Source organism: Bufo gargarizans, chromosome 7, assembly GCF_014858855.1.
Source record: "Bufo gargarizans isolate SCDJY-AF-19 chromosome 7, ASM1485885v1, whole genome shotgun sequence".
NCBI lineage: Eukaryota > Metazoa > Chordata > Amphibia > Anura > Bufonidae > Bufo > Bufo gargarizans.
This window is the reverse complement of record NC_058086.1, coordinates 53,809,076-53,834,035: the sequence shown is the minus strand read 5'-3', so window position 1 is coordinate 53,834,035 and position 24,960 is coordinate 53,809,076. Positions and strand designations below refer to the sequence as shown.

The 24,960-nt window shown below is 44.7% G+C and overlaps 1 protein-coding gene across 1 annotated transcript; it reads right to left on the bottom strand.

The window, feature by feature from the left end:
* Positions 1-1,085: 1,085 nt before the first annotated feature.
* ZYG11B (zyg-11 family member B, cell cycle regulator) lies at positions 1,086-23,900 on the bottom strand. Its single transcript, XM_044301495.1, has 14 exons — positions 23,337-23,900; positions 20,617-20,782; positions 14,503-15,257; positions 10,489-10,629; positions 9,514-9,690; positions 7,863-7,927; positions 7,537-7,636; positions 5,827-5,877; positions 5,229-5,390; positions 4,884-4,931; positions 3,110-3,307; positions 2,755-2,807; positions 2,304-2,401; positions 1,086-2,211 (listed from the first exon to the last, which is right to left on the bottom strand). The coding sequence occupies exons 1-14, from the start codon at positions 23,337-23,339 to the stop codon at positions 2,027-2,029; spliced, it is 2,202 nt and encodes a 733-aa protein (XP_044157430.1). The 5' UTR covers positions 23,340-23,900; the 3' UTR covers positions 1,086-2,026.
* Positions 23,901-24,960: the final 1,060 nt, after the last annotated feature.

Below are 24,960 nucleotides of genomic sequence, written 5' to 3'. Positions count from 1 at the left end.
GCTGCCTGCAGCCACCACTTAACTAAGCTCGTGGAAGATAGATTTACGGAGCCACCATTAAGCGGCATTATAAATCTGTCTTCAGTCAGCTCCACCTAGTGGTGGCTGTAAACAGCCACATTTTTTTAAAATTTTATTTAAAGAGCACCTGTCATCTGACATGCGTGTTTTAATAAATACTTGTATTCCTCATGAAATAACTCTGGAGCATCATTTCTCACAACTCTGTGTTGTGCTGTTCCTCTGTTATTCCTCCTGAATATTTATAAATAAATTGACAATTGGGTTTCACCATTCCCCTTGTTGAAGGTGTGTGTCCCTACATAGTTTGGCACTGTCAGCTCTGAATGGCTGGTGTCCCAGTGTCTCAAAAAACTGCCCCCAACTAATAACATTCAGTTGTCAATTTATTTATGAATTTGCAGGGAGAACAGGTAGGGATGAGCGATGAAACATTCAAAGTCGATTCACATAAAATTTCATTCTATCATTCTAATACTGTACGGAACAGGAGCTCTGTACAGTATTAGAATGTATTGGCTCCTATGAGCCGAAGTTAAAACAAAAGTTTCACAAAACAAAAAAAATAATTCCCGAACTCCGGTTCGGTTCCAAGTGGTACCTTGGAACCGAACCCAAGTTTGGGAAATATTTTTTTACAGTAGAAATTCAATTTATGAAGTTAATGCGCAATGTCTCGCGAGACTTCGTGTAGTTATAACTTCGGCTCATAGGAGCCAATACATTCTAATACTGTACAGAGCACCTGTTCCGTACAGTATTAGAATGAAGTTTTATGCGAATCGACTTTGGATGTTTCACCCGAAGTCAATTCGCTCATCCCTAATAACAGGGGAACGCAACAAAGCAACATTCTAAGAAAAGATGTTTCTCTTTCATGAGGAATACAAGCATTTACTAAAAACAGACACGTCAGGAGAGGTGACAAGTCCTCTTTAGAGGGGTTGTCCGGGCTTTTAATATTGATGACCTATCGTCAGGATAGGTCATCAATTCCCGATCAGTGGGGGGTCCAAGACTCGGCACCCCCGCCGATCAGCTGTTTGAGGAGACGGCATGCGCAGTGCGCATGTGCCTTTTCCCTCCCTGTCTGTCTACTGCTGCTGTCCCATAGACATACAGCGGCGAGGAGGAAGAGATAAGGGAGACGGCACGGGTGCGCGCTGTCTCCTCAAACAGCTGATCGGCGGTGGTGCCCGGTGTCGGACCCCCGCCGATCTGATATTGATGACCTATCCTGAGGATAGGTAATCAATATTAAAAGCCCGGAAAACCCCTTTAACTCTGGGAGATGGAGCTCTACATGAGAAAAGGTCAGACCTCCATTAAAAAAAAATATATAATTATTAAGAACAGAATTTTGGGCCTACATAGATAAAAAAAAAATTCTTAAAGTGAACCTCCATGGTGTTATACACACATTTTCATTGCAACTGAATGGAATTTAAATCTCATCTCTGTACAAGATAATATCTCATGTAACATATTTACACTGTTAAGTCTCCAGCAGCTTCTTCATATTTTACATTTTTTTACCAACTAAAAATATATCTTTTCATTTACAAGACTTCACTTTCGCCCAGAATCTCTCGAGACTGCAGAAGGACGTGCCTTGCCATCGCAGAACTCACAAAGGGTTAAGATTGTAGTGACATGGCAAATCGCATCAACAGTAAATTCCATATTCTAGAAATCTTGTTGCATCGGAATTTTAAAACATGAAAGCAAAAACTTCCCTGACCAGGAGCGAGAGCACAAGACGAAGAACATAATCATTTGCAATACAATTTTTTACACAAAGTCCTTTTTTTTTTTTTTAAACACACTCACATGCAAAAAAATAAAATAAAATATGAGTGGTAATGCTGAATTCCTGTTTTAATACAAAAGTCTCTGCTACCTAATGAAAAAGCTTCATCCGGTGGGACATTTAAAGAAACAGCCCACACACAGCACACTTTCAAACTACAGACAACACTGGGCAAACCGGGAGAAAACTCCAGACTCATTTTGTAGAGGAAGATGGCCTTGGACTAAAAGTGTTACCGTGCCGTGTAAGGTGCCTATCAAGGTTGTCTAAAATGGCGACTGTAATCTGCAGTACATCTGGGTTGGCACTTGTGTGGTCTCGGATGCGGTGCAATTTCTCCAAGCCTCCTTCTTCAATCAGCATGCTGCAGTATCGGACAGCTAGAAACGGGTACAAAAGGTATAGCATTACAGAGCAATAGTCTCCCATATCCCTCCGGTAAAATTATGCAAAACGTTTCGCAAGTACATACGGTTTTTGCTGCAGACGTGTTGCATGGCCCAGACTGCCCAAAGCTGGACACCAGGTGTACTGAAGCAGGCGAGGAGAGGGAAGAAAGGATTAAAAGACCTGCAAGATAGGAAAATAGAGAGAATTGGCATTATAATCTGTAGTAACTGCTTTGGTGACATATGGCAGGCAAGTAATGCTTCAATTTTTCCCCTTTTAGGGGGGATTCTCTATACATTACCATCTGCTATAGACATATTACTGGTCCTGATGTAAGTGGTCAGCTGTTTTATAGGGTACGTTCACATCTGCGGCATTGCCTGATCCGAATGAATCAGTGTGAGGGGCCCGGCATATGGGGGAGCATTACTCGGATAACACCTTTAAGTTGGGCAATACTCCCCATACACATGTCTAAGGGAAGGCTGAACGTGGTGTGACTAGAGACTAACAAATAACAAAACATTCCTCACCTGTAGGCTACCATTTCACATTCAGGTGTTGGCCAGCTGAGTATGGCAGAATGCTGCAAAACACAGACAGGGCTCTGTAATCATTACACGGATGCGTAAGAAGAAGGTTACTATATACACACATATACTCTGTATATGGAATAAGAATACAGACTCCTGATAAAGAAAATTAAATTAACAAAAAAAAAAAAATATAAAATATATAGAATAATAATAATAATAATAATAATAATAATAATAATAATAATAAGGTCTCAGCACAGGCCAGCTCTCCACCTGTGAATCTGGAACAGTAAAACAAACCAATTTTAAATCATAGTTATCCATAAAGGTTTAATGACAAGTGGTGACTCACAAGTTGCTCCAGCATTGTATCTCGTAAGCTTGGGCTTAAGGTCCAGGTCTCTTCTGTTCGGGACACAAGGTGTGCAATGATCCCAGCAGCGAAGTAACTGACCTCCACTTCCACACTGTGCAGAAGCTTACTGATCTGATTGATAAAATCCTTCCACATGAGCTCCGAGTGCAGCTCCTTCACCTCTGCTATGTTGTTCTGCAAGTGACACAGAGACAATTGTGTAAACCAAGTGAAGACACGGACTAAACAAGGCAAGACTAACATGGCATAAAAGTACATTTATTATCTAATAATCACCTTACACTGGTTCATGTTGCTCAACTGTTTTACATATCTCCTATATCCCATGCTGCTGAAAACATCCCTATTTTCTATCCCACCCAAACAGTGTGTTACTGCATTAAAATGCTAATGTCTGCTCATACCAAGTACTGAAGAAAGGCTGAACATAAGACTAAAAGCCTATTTAACTGCAGTCGAACATATCAACTTTCCCGGGGAGCTAAATTTTGTATTGAGCAACCAAGCCTTATTCACTTCAATAAAGCGGAGCTGCAAAACCAGACAACTCTTGGACACTTGTGAAATGGTTTCTCCATCTGGACATTTATGGCATATCCATAGGATATGCCATAAAATGTCTGATCAGTGTGGGTCCCACCTCTTGGACCCTCTCCCATCCCGTCTCACACTGTGGACATGCATGCTGAAAATTATTTGCCTCGGCAGTCAGGTTGAGATTCATGCACAAATATCCACGGAGGCCAGTGACTGGTAACAGCTGCCATGTGAACAATGGACATGAAGTCATTGCTGCCTCGGAGACAAGAGCGCTGCCCTGAAGCAGCACGGCATAAAAAGTGACAAGGGCCCCTTTCACACGAGCGACTTCCATGCGTTGGAGTCGCAGCAGGAGCATGCGGCAGCTCCTGTCCTGACCTCCCAGCACTGTAAGGGTTACATACCATCATAAATCAATATAATGCTATGCGACCCGTCAGTGCTGGGAGTTCAGGACAGGTGCTCTCACTGTCACACACTGCGAGTCCACTGTGTCGAACTCGCCCGTGTGAAAAGGGCCCAAGAGTTTTTTCTTTAATTTTATACAGCCCCCCACCCTGGGCCAAGTTTTTAAACCCCCTTAAATCTTGGCATAAATCAAACCCCTTGGTGCCTTATGGCACATCTGTCCATTCACTTCTATTGGACTTCAGAAAATAGGACCATTTTGTTTAAAAGGGGTATTCCAAACTCCCAACTTATCAAGTCATGGCATACCGTTAGAATGTCCCATCACTTTATAATTGTGGAGGTCTGACCTTTGGCCCCCCACTTCCTCTCCTCATCACACCAGAACGAAGGAGATGCCTTGCTGGTGTGGCACCCACCTCCCAGCCACTGTGCGGGGAACTGAAGAGTGGCCCCATTCAAGTGAGTCCAGCTTCAGCATAAGCTGTATAGGGAAAAACAGCGAAGGGATGCTGAGTAGAGACTAATCATTATAAGGAGCGGTGGGGGTTCCCAAAGGCTAGCCAGTGCTTCAGATCCTCCATTCACAGGAGCGGTGAGGATCTGTGGTCGGTCCACCATCAATCAAAAAGAGATGGCATATCCTAGCATATAGAGCACTTTATAAAGCGGGAATCCCCTCTTAATGTCATTGATTTGAGCAGTTTCCAGTCATGATCATATGTTATACACACAACACATTCTATATAATATATATATTTTATACATGCACACACACCAGAGACAACAAACAAATTCTTACCAGCAAACCCAAGACCTTCTGCTGAATGGAAGACTCTGATGGAAAGGTCTTGAAAAAGAGAGAAGAAAGATGTAAATTTTTGTAGAACTTGAGATCAAATCCAGGGAAGGGCATTATTTTCAGCGTTTAATCTGGAGTCTCCAATTTAGGGTTCATTCACACAAACGTATTTGTTTTTTGCGGATCTGCAAAACACGGATACCAGCCATGTGCGTTCCTCATTTTGCAGATCGAAATGTCCTTCTCCATAATAGAAATGCCTATCCTTGTCCACAAACACTACTGGGAACCAGTTAGCATTATGCAATTAACAGGGGGAAAAAAAAAAAAAAAGCCAATCTTTACCTCAAGGACCTTCATGAAGAGTTCCAGACCTTGGTTTTCTATAAAATGTCGACATGTGGTTGGCGATTCATCGGTCAAGTTCCACAAAGCACTGAGAGTGAATTTCAAGGTGGTGTCCACTAGACTCTGGCTGGTCTTTTGTCGCACAATTTGTAGAAGTTGCTTTGGTAGCAGAAAAAAAAAAAAGAAAAAGATTTCTGTGCATGTGCCAAAACCTTTGTGAATATGCACATTATTTTAAAAGTTACTCTTGATTATGGCTACACGGGTCTCTGCGCTTGCCCCCCTCTGACTAATAAAGAGGACAGGCTGAATGGACTTGCGCTTGGGCTCCCATCTAGGTCTTCAAGTCATATGATGAGCAGAAGTGCAAGAGCGTAAGGGAAGTGCATTCACTGGGAATATCTATTCCAAAATGCCATAGAAAGTCTGCAAAGTCTACAGCAGGCATCCTCAAACTGCGGCCCTCCAGCTGTTGCAAAACTACAACTCCCAGCATGCCCGAACAGCCTACAGCAGGGCATTGTGGGAGTTGTAGTTTTACAACAGCTGGAGGGCCGCAGTTTGAGGAAGCCTGGTCTACAGTGAAGAAACGTACCCGCACAATGAAGAGCTCGGCTCCCAACTGTGCCGTCTGTTCCGTTGATAACTGTAAAAGAAATAAGATGTGTTGCCTACATGTTCACAACCAAATGTTAATACTGTAAATGAACCACACCAAGCCAGGCTGGTAAAACATGAGCTGTCAACATTCACTACAGTGCCCAACTTGAAGTGTACCCTTCTCAGGGCATCCAAGGGGTTGTCCGCATTGTACATAAATGTAACTAATACAGTAAGTAGTGTGCAATGACATAAGGTAAGCCCAAAGGTGATTCAGCCAAAGTCAATAGGCAGTTGCCCCACCTGATGCCCACAGGTTGGTGCCTCTGTCATTAACTGGTCATGTGCTGAAAGTGTTCACTGCAGACACACACACACAGGACTTCCATCACTTCCCAGGATGTCCTGTATCTGCACTAGCACTGAAATCTTTCAGCACATGTGGAGTATAAGAAAGACCATCTTGGAAAAGCTATTGGACACCCGCATTTGTTTAGATTGCTAACCAAGAGCGCAGCAACTCCATGCAGAATAACGTAACCCGGGAAGCGATTTAGAAGGTTCTTATGCCATTAAACAATAGCTATGACAGTTCTGAAATTTAGGTAAAAAAGCGGACAACCCCTTTAAAGGGAACATGTCTTCAGCTTTTTCGCGATTACACAGAGTGCTTTTAAAGATTATTCTAATCATGTTCTGAAATCCTGGGCATGGGCTGTAAGGTTCACTTCAATCACGCACAGTGAGCCAGGGGGGTATACACCTCAGTGCACTAGTGAAGTGCCCATGTCCAGGATTTCAGAGCAGCTGGCATGATGTCAATCACAGCTTCGCTCCTGGACTGACTTCCCTTTGTACAGCTCATAAGGGATCTCCTGTCACTTGTACTGGAAGTCAGAGATGCCAAGCAATGTGCGATTCTCTCCGCTGCAGTTTGCCGTGGGCGCTCTGCTTTCTCCCCACACTTGTATAGAGCCACTGTGATTAAACTGACTTGTGTGCGCTTTCCTCCCTATGTACAATCTGCGTGAGCTTGCCACTCTCCGCACTCCGATCTGCTATGTACAACCTGCACCCTCTCCCTTCTGCAGTCTCTAACACCGGAAGAAGGGACAGGGAGGTCTCAGAAACAGGTGCAATCCCCTGGCAGATTCACGACTTGCCAACACTCTGTAGAAGCAAAATGTTAGGAAATGTTTAATATAGACTATTTAGAAAAATGCTCAAGTTTGCTTTTAGCAAACAAACAAAAAGAGCAGAAAAAGTCCATGGCCTTTAGGGTCCGCATCCGTTCTGCAATTTTGCGGAACAGGTGCGGACCCATTCATTTTCAATGGTGCCGAAATGTGCTGTCCGGATCCGCACAAAAATAGAACATGTCCTATTCTCGTCTGCAATTGCGGACAAGAAAAGGCATTTTCTATGAGAGTGCTGGCGATGTGCGGTCCGCAAAATGCTAAACGCACATTGCCGGTGTCCATGTTTTGCGGATCCGCAAAACACATACAGACGTGTGAATGGACCCTTAAGTTAGGACCCTCATAAAGACTAATGTGTACCTCCAGCAACCTTACGATGACAGAAGCCTATCCTGCAAAGCCCCTATTAAAAAGCATCCTCTGTCGTCATTTATAAACTCTGGGTGAGAGATGCAACAGCACTTCCATTTATGAGAAGTAGTACATATATACACACACACACAAACCTTTGCAGCGAGAATAGAGATTATAGCAACTGCCATCCTCTGCATGTTCTGATCCTCATGATTGCACAACCACTGCATTACAAGCTTTGCGGCATCAAACCTAGAACGCAAGTGTGCAAAGATCTAATTAACTAAGACAGTCATCGTGGGCATTATTGTAGAGATCACTGTAACATATACTGTACATTGTACTATCAACAAGATGGACAGAGCCTCTCTAGATGAAAACGCGGAACCTTGTAAATGATGTAGCATAGGTCTGTTATAGCTTCACTGGTTACAATTAGTATTGCACCAACCAACCATCGTCATATGATAATAGGTACCTGTTGAATGGGACGTCCTGCAATATTCTATCACTGCAGAGGGACAGCAGACAGTTCTTCTGCAACTAAAACAGGAAGACAAAATAGCAAAAGTTAATAATTACCTGTCAAATTCAAAAGACATTATGAAACAGTCCACAAATGAGCACATGGTAATGTACATAATCTTCAAATGGTTTATTCCGTATGGACAGGGAATGGTCATGAGTCAAACATATGGGGGATCATAGATGGGGTCCACCACTTGTGATCCCCTTCTACAAGAAGTGAGAGCCACTATGTAAGTGCATCTAGGCCCATTCATGCATTACATGGTCAGCGAGTCATCTCGGTGGCCAGCACATGATATTGAATTTCCAAATAAGGCTACTTTCACACTTGCGGCAGAGTTATCCGGCAAGCAGTTCCGTCAAAGGGTATGCCAACTGATGGCATTTGTAAGACGGATCAGGATCCTGATCCATCTTACAAATGCATTAAAATGCCGGATCAGTCTTTCCAGTGTCATCCGGAAAAACATTTATTTTTTTCACCTTTTTTTCGGTCTGCGCATTCCGTTATTTTGAACGCCGGATCTGGCACTATGGAATAAAATGCTGAATCAGTCATTAAGGCAAGTGTTCTGTTTTTTTGGGCCGGTGATAAAACCGTAGCATGCTGCAGTATTTTCTCCGTCCTGATCAGTCAAAAAGACTGAACTAAAGACACCCTGATCGGATTGCTCTCCATTCAGAATGCATTAGGATAAAACTGATCAGTTCTTTTCCGGTATTGAGCCCCTAGGATGGAACTCTATGCCGGAAAAGAAAAACGCTAGTGTGAAAGTACCCCAAGAACAAAAAGGTGGTTCCCTCGGTGATGGCAACTGATAACTGGGCCATATTCCATTTAAAATTGTGTAGTGTGAATATTTCAGCAGGCAGCCTGCATTCCCCATGAAACAACAATCCAAGAGTATCTATTCTTATAACTATGTTGTGCCATTCCTCTATTACTCCTACTAGATCTTTAGGAATGAGTTGCCAACAGTCTGATTGGATAGTGTCCGACTGTGCCAGGACACAATGCCGACTGGTAACATCCAGCTGGACCTTTATTGCTGACTGCTCGCAATTCATTCATAAACTTCAAATAGGAATAAGAGAGAAAGAATACAATATATAGTTACATGAAAAGACACCCCAAAATGGTTATTTCATTGGGAGTACAGTGAAGTAGTAGCTACTAAAACGGACATGTCAGGAGAGGTGACAGGTCCTTTTTACAGCCAAACAAGATTTTCAGATGAGCTCAGAGATTTGACAATGTATGTTTAGGGAGTCTTTTTCACGATATCTAACAGATGTCAGGGGGAAAGAAGGATCCGTCATGTTGGATGTCAAAATCTCCAATCCTTTGTTCCCAAGCCACAGCCAGAGGGTCTTCAACAGAATCGCGCACAGTCCGCAGAGTGTGCACGATTACAGTGCGGAATAGCTACTGTCTAGCTTGAGTGTATGGCCAGCTTTAGCCCCAGAGATGATTACAGCTACTAGGACAGGTTTATAACCCATGAGAGGAGTCTGAGCTGCTTTGGCACATCTTGGAGATGGCATGCCGTCACAGCGCTTATCTGAATTTTGCTGCCCACTGGTAAATGATTAGGTCATACCTGCTGATGGTTTGGAAAATTCTTCATAGCTTTTAGGAGCAAGTGAGTTACATCGGCTAGAAGTTTCACAGGCATTCCAGCTGCTAGGTCCTGCTTGGTCAAGTTAAAAACACAAGCGCTGGCAGCAAGCTGCACAGGTAGATTGGTAGGGTGGTTTCTCATGCCTATTACCACTAACTGTAAAGAAAACATAAAAGGTCAATCAAAATGCTGTTTCTTACCTTAAAATGTCACTGTTATTTCACAAAACCTTGCAAAACTCAATAGTACAGGTGAATATAGGAAACTTTGTAATATATCTTATCAGAGAAAAATGCCTTGTTCTCCAGTTATCAGCATATCCCCCCCCCCCCCCTTCCTTAAAAAAACGCTTTCTGAATTCTGTGATAAATCCGTCTTGAGAGACCAAGATGGATTGTCGGTTCACTAAAGCATCAGATTACATCATCTATGGAGAGCGGTGGAGGATTGAGCTGCTCGGTATGTCTCTATAATGTCCTAAATCCTTATTTTTCTGAGTGAGTCAGGAGGCAGAATCTGGTGTCTCTATGTGCAATCTATGGAGAGATATCAATACAGCTAGTCTGCACCCACCAGTCAATCATAGCTGTTGCCTGCAAAATAAATGCCTAGAATGCATTATATATAATGCTATCACTTATGTATACACGCGGCACAAAATCCGAATAGATTTCCTTGCAGATTTCTGTGCGTTTACACACCAAATCTGCACCAAAAAACATGTGTTACTTGCAGTTTTGCTGCAGATCTCACACTTGCATTGCAAAGGGTGAAATCCACACACCAAAAAAAAACAAAAAAACGCACAAGCAATTTACTTACTGTGGATTTAAAAACCTGGTAAAAAGTGAGGTGTACATAAGATTTGTCTGATCTTATACACTTTGCAGGTCTGTATTACGCTTAAACACGTGTAATCTTCAGCAAGTGCAGGTGGCCCAAGTGTGTCATTACCTTCAACATCTCTGGATTTGATTTTTCCATGGCATGTGTCAGACTAAACAGGTGAAAGAGGGCCTCACGAACAAAGAAGGAGCGCTCACTGTATCTGCGGAGTGCCTCTGCGATCTGGATCTGATTTGCTTCACCGGAAACCTTTAAAATACACAATGAAGTTATTAAAAAATATAAAAATTGTCCAAAATATAATAATAATAATAAAAGCAAACAGGGGTTTTGAGTGTTTGTAATAACTTCTTTCCAAATGGCCTTCCTGGGTGTCTGACCTAAAAGGGGCAGGTCCGATATAGGAGCAGGCACAACCACTGCAACCCACCGCTGGAATTGTATACTGGGATAAAACAGAAAGTTTCAATGTAGTTAGACCTCTACGCAAAGTGCAAGCTATTGAAAATATAAAAAAAACTTGCCAAATATGAACTACTGCTGTTTGCACAGTGATAATATCGGCTATCTTCATAAACTTGACTTGGCTGAGCGTATACGTGTTCTCAACTGGGAGAAGATTAGCGGCTTATGTCCCATGAGAGAAAAGGAGCGAGCATAACGAAATCAAACATGCCCGACTCCTCCTTCTCGGGAATTTAGGACACTTCACATACACATTAGGTGGTCGGCTGGTCCTGACGTTATTCTTCAGGCTGGCTTTACATGCTACCAATTTGCTAAACTCCAAATATATACTTAGGCCCCATTCACACGACCGTAGTTTTGGTCCTCCTCCGATCTGCAGTTTTTGTGGATCAGATGCGGACCCGTTCATTTTAATGGGACCGGGCATCACATGCTGTCCGAATCTGTGTGTCCGTTCCGCAGCCTCGCAAAAAAGATAGCTCACATCATCCGTATTTTGCGGAACAGCATTTTGTGAACTGCAAAATCCATACAGTCTCATGAGCGAGATCACATTATGCCCTTTCCGATGACAAAGTTTCATATTCATTCATATTTATTACAGCAGCAGAAATGTTTGTCAATTGACAAATGTTTGTTTCTGGTTTGCTGAAGTTAGGCCTAATTGGCAGACTAAGGCTCCATTCACACGTCCGCAATTTCGTTCTGCATTTTGCGGAACGGAATTGCGGACCCATTCATTCCTATGGGGCAGCACGATGTGTTGCTCGGACACGGAATTGCGGATCCGCACTTCCGTTCCGCAAACAGATAGAACATGTCCTATTCTTGTCCGCAATTGCGGAAAAGAACATGCATATTCTATTAGTGCAGGCAATGTGCGGTCCGCAAAATGCGGAACGCACATTGCCGCTTTCAGTGTTTTGCGGATCCGCGGCTCTGTGTATCCGCAAAACACATTGCGGACGTGTGAATGGAGCCTAAGGGTATGTTCACATGTGAAGGATACCCTGAGTTTTTTCAGTTGTGGAACTGCATCCAGATAATCCACAGCGCATTACAGTGCCAGCAAAGTGGATGAGATATTACCAAAGTCTGCCGCAGAAATCGAACTGCGATGCATATTCAATCTATGCTGTGGATTTTACTGTTTGCAATACATTAGGTGAAACCTGCTGCCAGTCCACAGCACAATCCGTAATTCTATCCTGTATTTTAGCAGTGGAATTTGAATTCTGTGTGGCCGTACCATAAGTACAACCATCTTTCCCAACGTCCCCATAAATATGTATTATTGTATGGTCTGAGCATATATGCACGCTACAGCAAGCAAGGGGGATAAGCCAGACGCTTATCCCCCTTGCTTGCTTGTAGTAGCGTGCGTATATGCTATCCTTGTGGACCAAAGGATTAGAGTGGTTTCACACAAATTTAAAGAGGACCTTTCATCGGTCCAAACATTGTAAGATAACCATCAGGCTGTGTAGAGCGGCGCCCTGGGATCTCACTGCACTTACTATTATTCCGGGGAGCTGCTCCATTCTCCCGCTATGTCCCCCAGTATTTTCACTGAATAGGCGGAGTCTGCCCTGTTTCTCCCTGGGCGTTCCTTCTCCCAGGCTAAAGCGCTGTCCAATCGCAGCGCAGAGCTCACAGGGAGAAACAGGGCAGACTCCTCCCAGTATAACCAAGTCAGCGAAAATACTGAGGGACATAGCGGGAGAACGGAGCGGCGCCCCAAAATATTAGTAAGTGCAGTGAGATCCCGGGGCTACGCTATACACAGCCTGATAGTGATTTTACAATGTTTGGACCGATGAGAAGGTCCACTTTAAAAAAAAAATATATATATATATATTTTCTTTGCCCACAATTTTATTGGTATCAAAGACACCAGAGTGAGATGTTACAGGATGACCAATAGGAAATTATAAAACATTGTTACAAAAAGCGATTTTGTGCAGTGGCATTTCAAGTGAAAAATTATAAAAATGCAAGTAAAATGTGTGAAATAATAACGTGGTACCACCTGTAAGGGGGTTGTTCACCCATAAGAACCTTTTCTAGAGATCCTCACAGGGTGGTAGTGGTCTTGCAGTGGAAATCATACATACCTGATCCCCGCCATTGCGTTCTGGCTCCATCACTGCCCCACCGGCTCTGCAGGTCCCAGGTCTCCCAGTGTCAACCATATATCATGTGACCCAGTGAGTGAAGCATGGGCGACTGGTTCACGTCACCGCTGCAGCAGTCATGTGACCCATATCAAACCAGATGTTGATGTGGGGAGACCTAGGACCTGTAAGCCAGCAGGGCAAGGAGAGTCAGAACCCAGCGATGGGGATCAGGTAAGTATGATTACCACCACAGGACCTGGAATATCGAATGTCTTCAGCAAACCGAATGTACACATTTACTGCCGTAAGGAGAGGGCGATAAGCTGCTGTAAGGCTCCTCTGGCAGCACTGCTCTCCTGAGGAAACATACTCAGACATGGGGAAAATTTGGGTATTAATCCGTACATGGATCTTACAAGCTATTCACCAGTAGAACTCAGATTCATGCACCTTTTACAATGCATGCGTCGAGCAACATCAGGACGCCTCACTGCTCGCCAAATAGCTCATTTTGGATACTGTCTGCAGTGGAGGCGAGGGGCGCTGACCATTGGCCACAAAAATGTGTCAGATTACCCCTGTCCTTCCTGGCTTTTCCATAAAACTTCAGCAATCTCTGCTCACATTGGGATCAATCAGCAAGCATTTTTGAGCCTGCACAGGGGAATATACCGTAACTGGGATTCAGCATTCAGCCTCCAGGAGAAAAAAAATAAATAAAAAAAAATACAGAATACCCTATTCTTACTGCCTCATCAAAATGAGCAAAACTTGTCTAAAAGTTGAGAATACCTAAAAGGGATTTTCTTGGATTACTATAATTTTTACCAGATCTGCTCGTGTAGTTGCTTACCTCACGTACACCTTCCTCATGCCTTTTCTTTTTCCAATTTGGGATTCTCCTGACCTCTTTTCACCACGTAAACCAATCCCTCTGGTTTGTTTCCCTCCTGTATGTAGCACTTCCTGTTGCTGAATCCAACCAAACCCATGATGCATTTCTTCTTTCTATGCTCCAGCACTGCCCCTAACAACACCCAGCTAGTTTATAGCTCCTCCCGCCCAGTTACATAGACACTCCCCTATCACTGCCCCGCCCATGTACATGACATCACAGGAAATAAGAGCTGCATGGACATGGTCATGTGACCACAGCCCAGAAGGGAACATAGGAGCAATAAAAGGTAAAGGAAATACATTACAAAATTACAGCGACCTTCAAAAATTATTATTTTAAAGGATGTGGAAGCAAACCAGAAAACCCCTTTAAAGGATTTGTCTGGGCTCTAGATACTGATGACCTTATCCTCAGTATCTAATCTGGGGGTGTCGGACACCCAGCACCCCCAATGATTAGCAGCTTGCAGCCGCCGCGACTAATACAACCAGGACCCCGTTCCTCCCACTTTGCAGTGGCCATGCTGGGTTACTGCAGCTCAGGTCCCATTCACTTGAATGAGCTGCAGTAGCCCGGCTACTACACAGTAAACGAGGCAACAGGGGATAGACAGGAGCTGGAAATACATTAATGCCACACCTTCACATTGCCTTCTCCAGAAAGAAGCTCCGAATACCCAGCCTCCGTGGCCAGAAGACCAACAAACTGGATTTGAGGCCGTTGCAAGATAAAGGCCTCCACCGCTTTATCCGTCACATGCTTTCTCCCAGAGATGTCTAATGAGACGAGGCCGAGCAGGATATCCCTCTGCTCCAGCAGACGGCAGGCTATGTCTGATGTGAACTGCTTGTCATCAGATATATCCAAATGATTGAGCTGGCTGAGTTCTTTGATCACTTCCAATATTTGCGTGGTCGTCATCTTCAGACACTTTAGGTGGTGCATTGTGAGGGATTTCAGTCTGTCCTTGCAGTCCAGTAGAGCGGAGATGTCGGTCACCGATGTGTTGGAGATATCTAAACTTTCTAACCTGGGAAGAGAAGCCACATCTGCGAGATCTTCATTGTAAAATAGTACATTTGTGATGCTCAGGGCGCGAAGTCCAGATAAGCAGCTGAAGCATCGTTCATATGGATCCTCCAGGGACAAGGTCAGGGAGTTTAGGATCAGGCACTGGAGGTTGTCCCGGATCCATTTACTACTACTAAGCCCGGTTATAATGTCAGTAATAGTTATGTCAGCATTGACCCCAGTCGCATCCAATTCAACTAATTTGTGATGGCAGAAAGCCTTCCTGAAGGCCACGGCAGAGATCTTCGCCTTGCGGATACATGCACGCTTAAGTCGCAACTGGCTTCCGCGGAAGATTCCTACAGTTACCTCGTTGAGCTGTCCTGAAAAAAAAAAAAAAAAAAAGGAAAGATCGAAAAAAGTATTACAACATGACAGCTGAGATTGAGAATCCCCACCTGAACAACACGGCTCGGGCGCCTTAGCGTCACCGCTCCCCCCCGATATATAGATCTGGGTATGAGCCAACGGTATATCCCAGTGCAATAGTAAAAGCAGGAAAAAACAGGACTTCTATGTATCAGCGCTGTCACCAGAGTTAGGGTCCATTCACACGTCCGTAACTGTTCTGCGGATCCGCAAAAACACGGACACTGGCAATGTGCATTCTGCAATTTGCGAACCGCACATCGCCGACGCTATAAGGCCTCATGCACACAACTGTGGTGCGTTTTGTGGTCCGCAAATCGCGGACCCGCAAAACACGGATGCTGTCCGTGCCGTTCCGCAAATTGCAAAGCGCGGACAAGAATAGGACAGGTTATATTTTTTTTTGAACACAGCAACAGATGAGGAAGTGCGGATCCGCAAATGCGGACGCGGACAGCACATTCCGGCCCCATTGAAAATGAATAGGTCCGCACCTGTTCCGCAAAATTGCGGAACGGAACCATTTTGCAGACGTGTGAATGGACCCTAAGAGGCCACAGGTTCTATCCTATTCTCGGGTCTTGTTTCAGCGATAAACAAATTAAGGGCTCATTCACACGACCATGTGAATGGGTCTGCAAAATTGCGGAACGGTGCGGACCCGTTAATTTCAATGGGACCGCAAAAGTTGCGGACAGTGCATGGTGTGCTCTCCACGTCCGTTGTTCTGTTCCATGGCCTGGCAAAACATATAGGGCCAGATTTATCTTTAGCTCAAGTCAAAATAATGGAGTGAAAAAGTCGCAAATTTTTGCGCAATCGCCAAAACTGCGCAAAAATATGCGACTTTTATTGGCTCTGCTCGCCAGTTTTCGGAAAGTGGGCGTGTTTTCTTATGTAAATGAATCTCTAGACAGATTTACTATTGTGACAAATTAAAAAGTCACAAAAAAATTGCGCAATTTCACTCCAGTGAGGACCATGCTTATGTTATGCAACTTTTTCGTAAAGACGTGCGACTTTTGCAAAGCCTCTTACTGAAGGATAAACTGCTATCGTCAAACCACATTTATCACAGTATTAAAGGACCATAAAAAAATCTGACTAAGCCAAAAGTGACTTTGGACATATGTAAAAGTGGAGCAAGATGCAAGTGTAATGATAAATCCGGCCCATAGTGTGTCCAATTCTTGTCCGCAATCGCAGACAAGAATAGGTATTTCTATAATGGGTCGTCCGTTCTACAAATCACAGCAGGGTCGTGTGAATGCGCCCTAAAGGATCGCATCCATTTTATGAGTGCCAGTGTTCTTCCGTCATATATCTAAAGGACATCTGTCATTAGATCTGTACCTATGACACTGGCTGATCTGTTACATGATCGCTTGGCAGCTGAAGACATCTGTGTTGGTCCCATGTTCATATGTGTCCGCATTGCTGAGAAAAATGAGGTTTTAATATATGCAAATGAGCCTCTAGGAGCAACGGGGGCGTTGTCATTACACCTAGAGGCTCTGCTCTCTCTGCACTTTTAGTAATGGGGCCAGGCAGTGAAAACGTGATCCCACCTGGTCCTGTCAAAATGCAGAGGGCACAGCAGTTGCAGAGAGAGCAGAGTCTCTAGGTGTAATGGTCTAAGACTAGTAATGAAACCATGCACTCTCAGGTTAGTATGCAAAGTAGGAAGGTTTAATGTAATGCTCCGTGCACGAATCCAAATTATATGCAAAGAAGTGAAAAACAAAGTTTTCAAGTGAAAAATTGTGATACCCAAACAAAACTAAAAAAAAAATCTCCATATGTTACATTTGAAGTACACTCTGGATTGCAATGACTGGGGGAGACGTGTCGGTCAAATCTAGACCTTTTTCAAAGCATCGCTGCAAAATAAAGGTAAGGTACGAGTACGACAGATTTAATGAAACAGACAATCAGAATGAGGGAAAAGCTAGGAAAAGAAAATGTCCAGGAGGTCAATGTATCTACAGTCATGTGAAAAAATTAGGACACCCTTTGAAAGCATGTGGTTTTTTGTAACATTTTTAATAAAAGGTTATTTCATCTCCGTTTCAACAATACAGAGAGATTAAAGTAATCCAACTAAACAAAGAAAACTGAAGAAAAGTCTTTTCAAGATCTTCTGTAAATGTCATTCTACAAAAATGCCTATTCTAACTGAGGAAAAAGATAGGACACCCTTGCCCCTAATAGCGAGTGTTACCTCCTTTGGCTGAAATAACTGCAGTGAGACGGTTCTTGTAGCCATCTACCAGTCTTCGACATCGGTCTGAGGAAATTTTACCCCACTCCTCAATGCAGAACTTTTTCAGCTGTGAGATGTTTGAGGGGTTTCTTGCACGTACAGCCCTTTTCAAGTCACCCCACAGCATCTCAATGGGATTCAAATCTGGACTTTGACTTGGCCATTCCAGGACTCTCCATTTCTTCTTTTTCAGCCAATCTTTGGTTGATTTACTAGTATGTTTTGGGTCATTGTCATGTTGCATGGTCCAGTTCCGCTTCAGCTTTAATTTTCTAACTGATGGTCTCACATGTTCTTCAAGCACCTTCTGATACACAGTAGAATTCATCGTGGATTCTATGATGGTGAGCTGACCAGGTCCTGCTGCAGCAAAGCAGCCCCAAACCATGACACTTCCACCTCCATGCTTCACAGTTGGTATGAGGTTCTTTTCTTGGAATGCTGTGTTTGGTTTACGCCAAACATGTCCTCTGCTGTTGTGTCCAAATAATTCAATTTTGGACTCATCTGTCCAAAGAACATTATTCCAGAAGTCCTGGTCTTTGTCAACTTTATCTCTGGCAAATGTCAGTCTGGCCTCGATGTTTCTCTTGGAAAGCAAAGGTTTCCTCCTTGCACACCTCCCATGCAAGTTAAACTTGTACAGTCTCTTTCTGATTGTAGAGGCATGTACTTCTACATCAACAGTAGCCAGAGCCTGCTGTAGTTCTCGAGATGACACTTTAGGGTTTTTGGAGACCTCTTTTAGCATCTTGCGGTCTGCTTTTGGGGTGAACTTGCTGGGGCGACCAGTCCTGGGCATGTTGGCAGTTGTTTTGAAAGCCCTCCACTTGTAGACTATCTTCCAGACAGTGGAATGGCTGATTTCAAAATCTTTTGAGATCTTTTTAAATCCCTTCCCAGACTCATAGGCTGCTACAATCTTTTTTCTGAAGTCCTCTGACAGCTCTTTTGCTCTCACCATGGTGCTCACTCTCACTTCAACAGTCAGGAGCACACCAAACTAAATGTCTGAGGTTTAAATAGGGCAAGCCTCATTCAACATGCAGAGTAACAATCTACTAATTATGTGCACCTGGTGTGATATACCTGTGTGAGATCTGAGCCAATTTAAGAGGGAATACATGTGAGGGTGTCCTATCTTTTTCCTCAGTTAGAATAGGCATTTTTGTAGAATGACATTTACAGAAGATCTTGAAAAGACTTTTCTTCAGTTTTCTTTGTTTAGTTGGATTACTTTAATCTCTCTGTATTGTTGAAACGGAGATGAAATAACCTTTTATTAAAAATGTTACAAAAAACCACATGCTTTCAAAGGGTGTCCTAATTTTTTCACATGACTGTATGTCTGTTGTATGGACTTAGGGCCTTTCTCCTCCTTACTTTCCTTTTAGTTCCCCAAGTCCATACAACAGACATAGATACATTGACCTCCTGGACATCTTTTCCTAGCTTTTCCCTCATTCTGATTGTCTGTTTCATTAAATCTGTCGTACTCGTACCTTACCTTTATTTTGCAGCGATGCTTTGAAAAAGGTCTAGATTTGACCGACACGTCTCCCCCAGTCATTGCAATCCAGAGTGTACTTCAAATGTAACATATGGAGATTTTTTTAGTTTTGTTTGGGTATCACAATTTTTCACTTCTTTGCATATAATTTGGATTCGTGCACGGAGCATTACATTAAACCTTCCTACTTTGCATAGTAACCTGAGAGTGCATGGTTTCATTACTTAGACCAGGCATGCTCAACCTGCGGCTCTCCAGCTGTTGCAAAACTACAACTCCCAGCATGCCCGAACAGCCTACAGCTGTCAGCCCGCAGCAGGGCATTGTGGGAGTTGTAGTTTTACAACAGCTGGAGGGTCGCAGGTTGAGCATGCCTCACTTAGACCATTACACCTAGAGACTCTGCTCTCTCTGCAACTGCTGTGCCCTCTGCATTTTCACAGGACCAGGTGGGATCACGTTTTCACTGTCTGGCCCCATTACTAAAAGTGCAGAGGGTGCAGCAGTTGCAGAGAGAGCAGAGTCTCTAGGTGTAATGACAACACCCCCATTGGTCCTAGAGGCTCATTTGCATATATTGAAACATTATTTTTCTCAGCAATGTGTGCGGGTACATCAGCCCCATCAGATCGTAGAGGTTCACATCTCTTTCTAATAGGACCTTTCTCCTCCTCACTTTCCTTTTAGTTCCCTATTAGAAAGAGATGTGAACCTCTACGATGTGATGGGGCTGATGTACCTGCACACATTGCTGAGAAAAATAATGTTTCAATATATGCAAATGAGCCTCTGGGAGCAACGGGGGTGTTGTCATTACACCTAGAGGCTCTGCTCTCTCTGCACTTTGGATTGGCAGATCCAACTGTAGTATAGTAAAGTGGTCACATGGGAGCTGCAAGGATCTCTCTGCTGGGAAAGGAAAGAAATGTCTAGGTGTAACGGCAACGCCCCCGTTGCTCCTAGAGGCTCATTTGCATATATTAAAACTTCATTTTTCTCAGCAATGCGGGCACATGTGAACATGGGACCAACACAGATGCCTTCAGCTGCCAAGTGCACATGTAACAGGTCAGCCAGTGTCATAGGTACAAAACTGCTGACAGAAGCCCTTTAAAAGATCGCCTTTGGAGGCTAATCACCTACTTTGTCAGGTAGAGTGCCAACTGTATATCCCAGTAGAAATCACAAAGTATACATAGCAGGGGGACTGCTATTAATGCAGTCAGATCTCTGGCTACCTCTTCACAATAGTGATGCATGCTTGGTGCGTACGACAGAAAAAGCTCCTAGTAGAAGGGTCCATTGGGCTCCATCCAACAGTATACAGTAACAAATAAAAATGGGAGCCTATGGAGGACATAGCCCCCTAGATGCCCATACAGTGGGAAACGTGACAAACTGCTATTGGAGGTATACATTGCTTTTTCCAGCATATACATGGGAAGCGGAAAATGTGCTGTGAACGGCTCAGAACGCTATGCACATTGTGTGTACTACATCATTTTAGGCTTTGGCTTGTAGCATCACAAGTTTAGATTACTTTGTACGGCCATGGTGCGCAGCAGCTGATCGGCCACCTCCTGAGGGAAGACGGCGGCATCATTTAAATAGAACGTCCCGTCTGATCTCTTCCAGCAGAATTTCTCAAGGTTGGCGCTCAAGTAATGCAGCGCTATATCGATCAAGGACTTCGGTGTGGCCTCCTCCTACAAGAGAAAGCAAAGGAACGAGAGTTCAAAGCCATGTATGCAACATGAAGTAGGAAACCCCCTGGTAGAAATGCGGGTGACCAGAAATAATGACAATGATCATCTGGATGACCAGTGGCTAAATTAAAAGGCATCCGTGTTCGTCCCATGTCCATATGTGCCCGCATTGCTGAGAAAAATTATGTTTTAATATATGCAAATGAGCCTCTAGGAGCAACGAGGGCGTTACCATTACACCTAGAGACTCTGCTCTCTCTGCACTTTGATTGGCAGATCCAGGTGTGATGACGTTTACACCGCCTGGTCCTTATCTAAAGTACAGATAATGCAGCAGTTGCAGAGAGAGCAGAGCCTCTAGGTGTAACGGTAACGCCCCCGTTGCTCCTAGAGGCTGATTTGCATATATTAAAACATCCTTTTTCCCCAACAACGCAGGCACATATGAACATGGGACCAACACAGATGTCTTCAGCTGCCAAGCACACATGTAACAGGTCAGCCAGTGTCATAGGTACAAAACTGCTGACAGATGCCCTTTAAGGCTGGGGTTACATGGCGATCTTTGTCACAACTGAACTGAATGGGGTCGAGGCACAACTTGCCCAGAATTGCAAAAAATAAAATAAAAAAAATACAGCATTTCAATGGTGGCAGTGCTACACGGCAATCGTGTGTTGTGACCATGTAGTCCTAGCTTTATACCTCATGCACACAACTGTACGTGGGGTCCGTGTGCAATCTGCATCTTTTGCGGATCACACACAGACCCATTTATTTCTACGGGTCTGCAAAAAAATATGTCCTCCTTGTGCTGTCCGCATCTGTCTGTCTGTTCCGCAAATTATTGAACATGTCCTATTCCTGTCCGTTTTGCTGGCAAAATTGCCATTTCTATGAGTAAATTGAGGCTCGCACATGGACTATATTCGTATTTATTAGACTGCAAGACGGATATGGTCACGTGGATGAGGCCTTAAGTGTCGCTGAACTTTGCAAAAACGTTTGATCTCTCAGACATATCAGTGGGGGTCTGAGCACCAAGACCCCACCAAATGCTGCATTCAGGAGAGAAGCCTTCACATAGCGCTCTCACTCCTTGCTGGATGGACTCAAAAGAAAGTCTAATTAGGCCGTCTTGCTTTCGTCTCCTGCAGAGAGTTGAGAGAACGCCATGTGAAGGCTTCTCTCTCCTCGCTCTAGAGATCTGTGGGGGTCTCAGCACCCAGACCCACACTGATCAAAACCTTAGAGGTGTCGCTACAACACTTCGAAAGTCTTTTTTTAAACTCAGCGTCCCGTTAATTAAGGGGTTGTTTCATGAAGACAGGAACCTGATCAAAAACAAGCCTGTCTCTTTATCCCCCACGTGTCATTGCCAGGGCCAGCCGCAAGTCAACAGCCATCCATGTAATGAATGGGCCCCCGGGGCCCTCTGGAGCAGGAGCTGTTCTTGCAGAGAGGGTCTTCATTCTGGCCCATAGAAAGGGGTCCCATATGGACAGGGTTAGTCCTATCCTGTGTGGTCATACCTGCCGTACGTGATCTGAGTCTAGCATCCAGTTCTAACCATCCATGATTATGTAAAGTGGATCTTTCATCAGAGGCCACCTGAACACCAGGGGCCCCGTCCAACGGCTGATCTGCGGGGGTGCCACCAGGGCCACCGTCCAATCTGCGGGGGTGCCACCAGGGCCACCGTCCAACGGCTGATCTGCGGGGGTGCCTCCAAGGCCCCAGTCCAATGGCTGATCTACAAGGGGTGCCACCACGGCCCCCTTCCAACAACTGGTCTGTATGGGTGCTAATAGTCGGACCCCCCACCCCCCAGCTATCAGATACTGATAGCCTATCCTGAGGATCGATTATCAGTTAAGTTTCAGACAACCCCTTTACTAATACTGTAGCCATTACAAATTCGACGATTTTGGCGGGACTATCCAGCTAATGTTTATGGATGGGGGGGGTCCAAGGTTCCCCCAACAGCAAATGTCATGGATAAGGCTCATTGGATAAGGCTCAGGCGGTTGGAGTTCAACATGTCCAATCCTTTTGTTCCCAGCGGCAACTTTCTTCCTATTAAGAATACATGTAGTGTGAATGTGTACGTACGGTGTGGAAGGGGTCAGACGGTCCCTCCGTTGACACCTATGGGCGTTATAGAGAAAGCTGAGCGGTGGTCCTGGAAATATGGGTAACCCCCTTTTAGCCACAGCTACATGTGACTCGACGACCGCCATGTGGCGGTGGGACCTGACAAACCTACACCCACATCCGACTGCCGCCATGTAGCGACGACCTGTGGCTACACGAGAGTTACACGTTGGGGGGGGGGTATATGGCGTAACATTTTCACAGAATATGAAGATGTATGATGTCACAAATTGTGTGATGTCATCCAAAGTGCAGCACAGTCCCAGGGGCTGACAGCAGACCCCATATAGGGGGAGGTCAGTGGCTGCTCCAGAACCTGCACCCCAGGAGGGGCCACCACCCGCTCCATACACGTCCATTCAGGGGGCGCTCAGTGCACCAAATGGGGGGCGGCACCTACCATGTTTACTTCAGGATCAGATCATCAGATGCGGTTCTCCTCGCTCCTCCGCCTGGTGCCCCCCGGGAAGGCCCCGCACCTCCGACCAAGTCGTCTGCCGGTGCCTGGCTCGTCTCGGCCCCAAGCTTCTGGAAGTTCGGCCCGTAAGGAAGTCACAACCTCCAGCCCGGAGTAGTGGTGGTGGTGGTGGGAGGCCCGGGCGCAGCAGGCCGGGAAATGAACGCGTTGCTACGCAACGTTTCTTAAAGGGACCGCGGGTGTTATAGATGGTGCGGGGTCAGTCAGGACAGGGCTCAGTGCAGATTACATAATGGGTGGAGAGAGCACAGCACTGATGACATGATGGTAGTGACAGTAACTACAACTCCTGCCGTGCTCAGTCTTCTGCCCCCATAAGTCAGACTGCCTCCATAAACAACACCAGTGTCCTTATGAAAAGTGCTAGGGTGCCCCCTTAAACAGCATAAGAATACCCCCCATAAGCAGTACAAGAATGTCCCCAAAAGAGGCGCAGTACCAAAATGTCTCCATAAACAGTCTCACTGTGTCCATAGAGCCGGAGTGTTCCCGTAAACTCTGCTGGAGGACCCCCATAAGAAGCGAGTGTCCCCTTTAAACAATGTTAAATTGTCCCTATAAGAAATGGAAGTGTCCCCGTAAAAAGTGCTATAAAGCCCCCATAAGAAATGTAAACGTGTCCCCATAAGAAATGTAAACGTGTCCCCATGAACAGTAGCAGAGTTCCCCTATAAGAAGTGCAAGAGCGTCCGCATAAACTGTGCAAGAGCACCCCCATAAGAAATACCTCCATAAACAGTCTCAGCGTGTCCATAAACACTGCAGGAGTGCCCCCCATAAGAAGTGAGTGCAGGAGTGCCCCCTTAAAGGGTGTCTGAGTGTCCCCATAAATAGAACCAGAATCTGTTTTCAGTCCCCGTTGTGGTGCAGGACGCCGCACTGATTATACACAGCCAGAGAGTGGAGTTTTACAAAACCGCATTCACACACTGCAGGGAAAAAATGAGATTTTAGGGCAGGGATCAGAAACGTTCGGCGCTCCAGCTGTGGGGAAACTACAACTTCCAGCATGTATACTTGCTTGGCTGTTCTGAAACTCCCATAGAAATAAATGGAGCATGCTGGGAGGTTGTAGTTTCACCACAGCCGGAGCGCTGAAGGTTGCTGAACCCAGTTTTAGGGCATGACGCGGCATGCAGCGTGTGTGGCATATTTCTTACAGTTTTATTGTCTATAGGTGTCTGCATCCAAGGATAATGTTCACAGCATCCTTGTTACTTCCACCTTTTACCTCACATTTAGAAAGTCCTCAGAGCCTTTCACTTTTGCACATTTTGTTCTGTTGCTACTGGTGCAAATTTTTTTATTTTATTTTTTTTATAATTTTTTATTAAGTTCCCCCCCCCCCCATCAATCTGCACTCAATACCCCATAATGAGAAAGTGAAAACAGAATTTTATAAATGTTTGCAAATGTATTAAAACTAAAATATTCAGACCCTTAGGGCTCATTCACACGGCCGTATGTGTTTTGCGGTCCACAAATTCCGCAAAACACGGATACCGGCCCGTGTGCATTCTGCAATTTGCGGACCGCACATGTCTGT

Excerpts from the sequence above, each read along its gene's own strand:
- ZYG11B (XM_044301495.1), bottom strand. Across the intron at positions 5,878-7,536 it reads TCTCTATTCTCGCTGCAAAG|TTATCAACGGAACAGACGGC; the intron begins GTTTGTGTGTGT and ends TTTCTTTTACAG. Across the intron at positions 2,402-2,754 it reads TGTGAAATGGTAGCCTACAG|GTCTTTTAATCCTTTCTTCC; the intron begins GTGAGGAATGTT and ends CCTATCTTGCAG.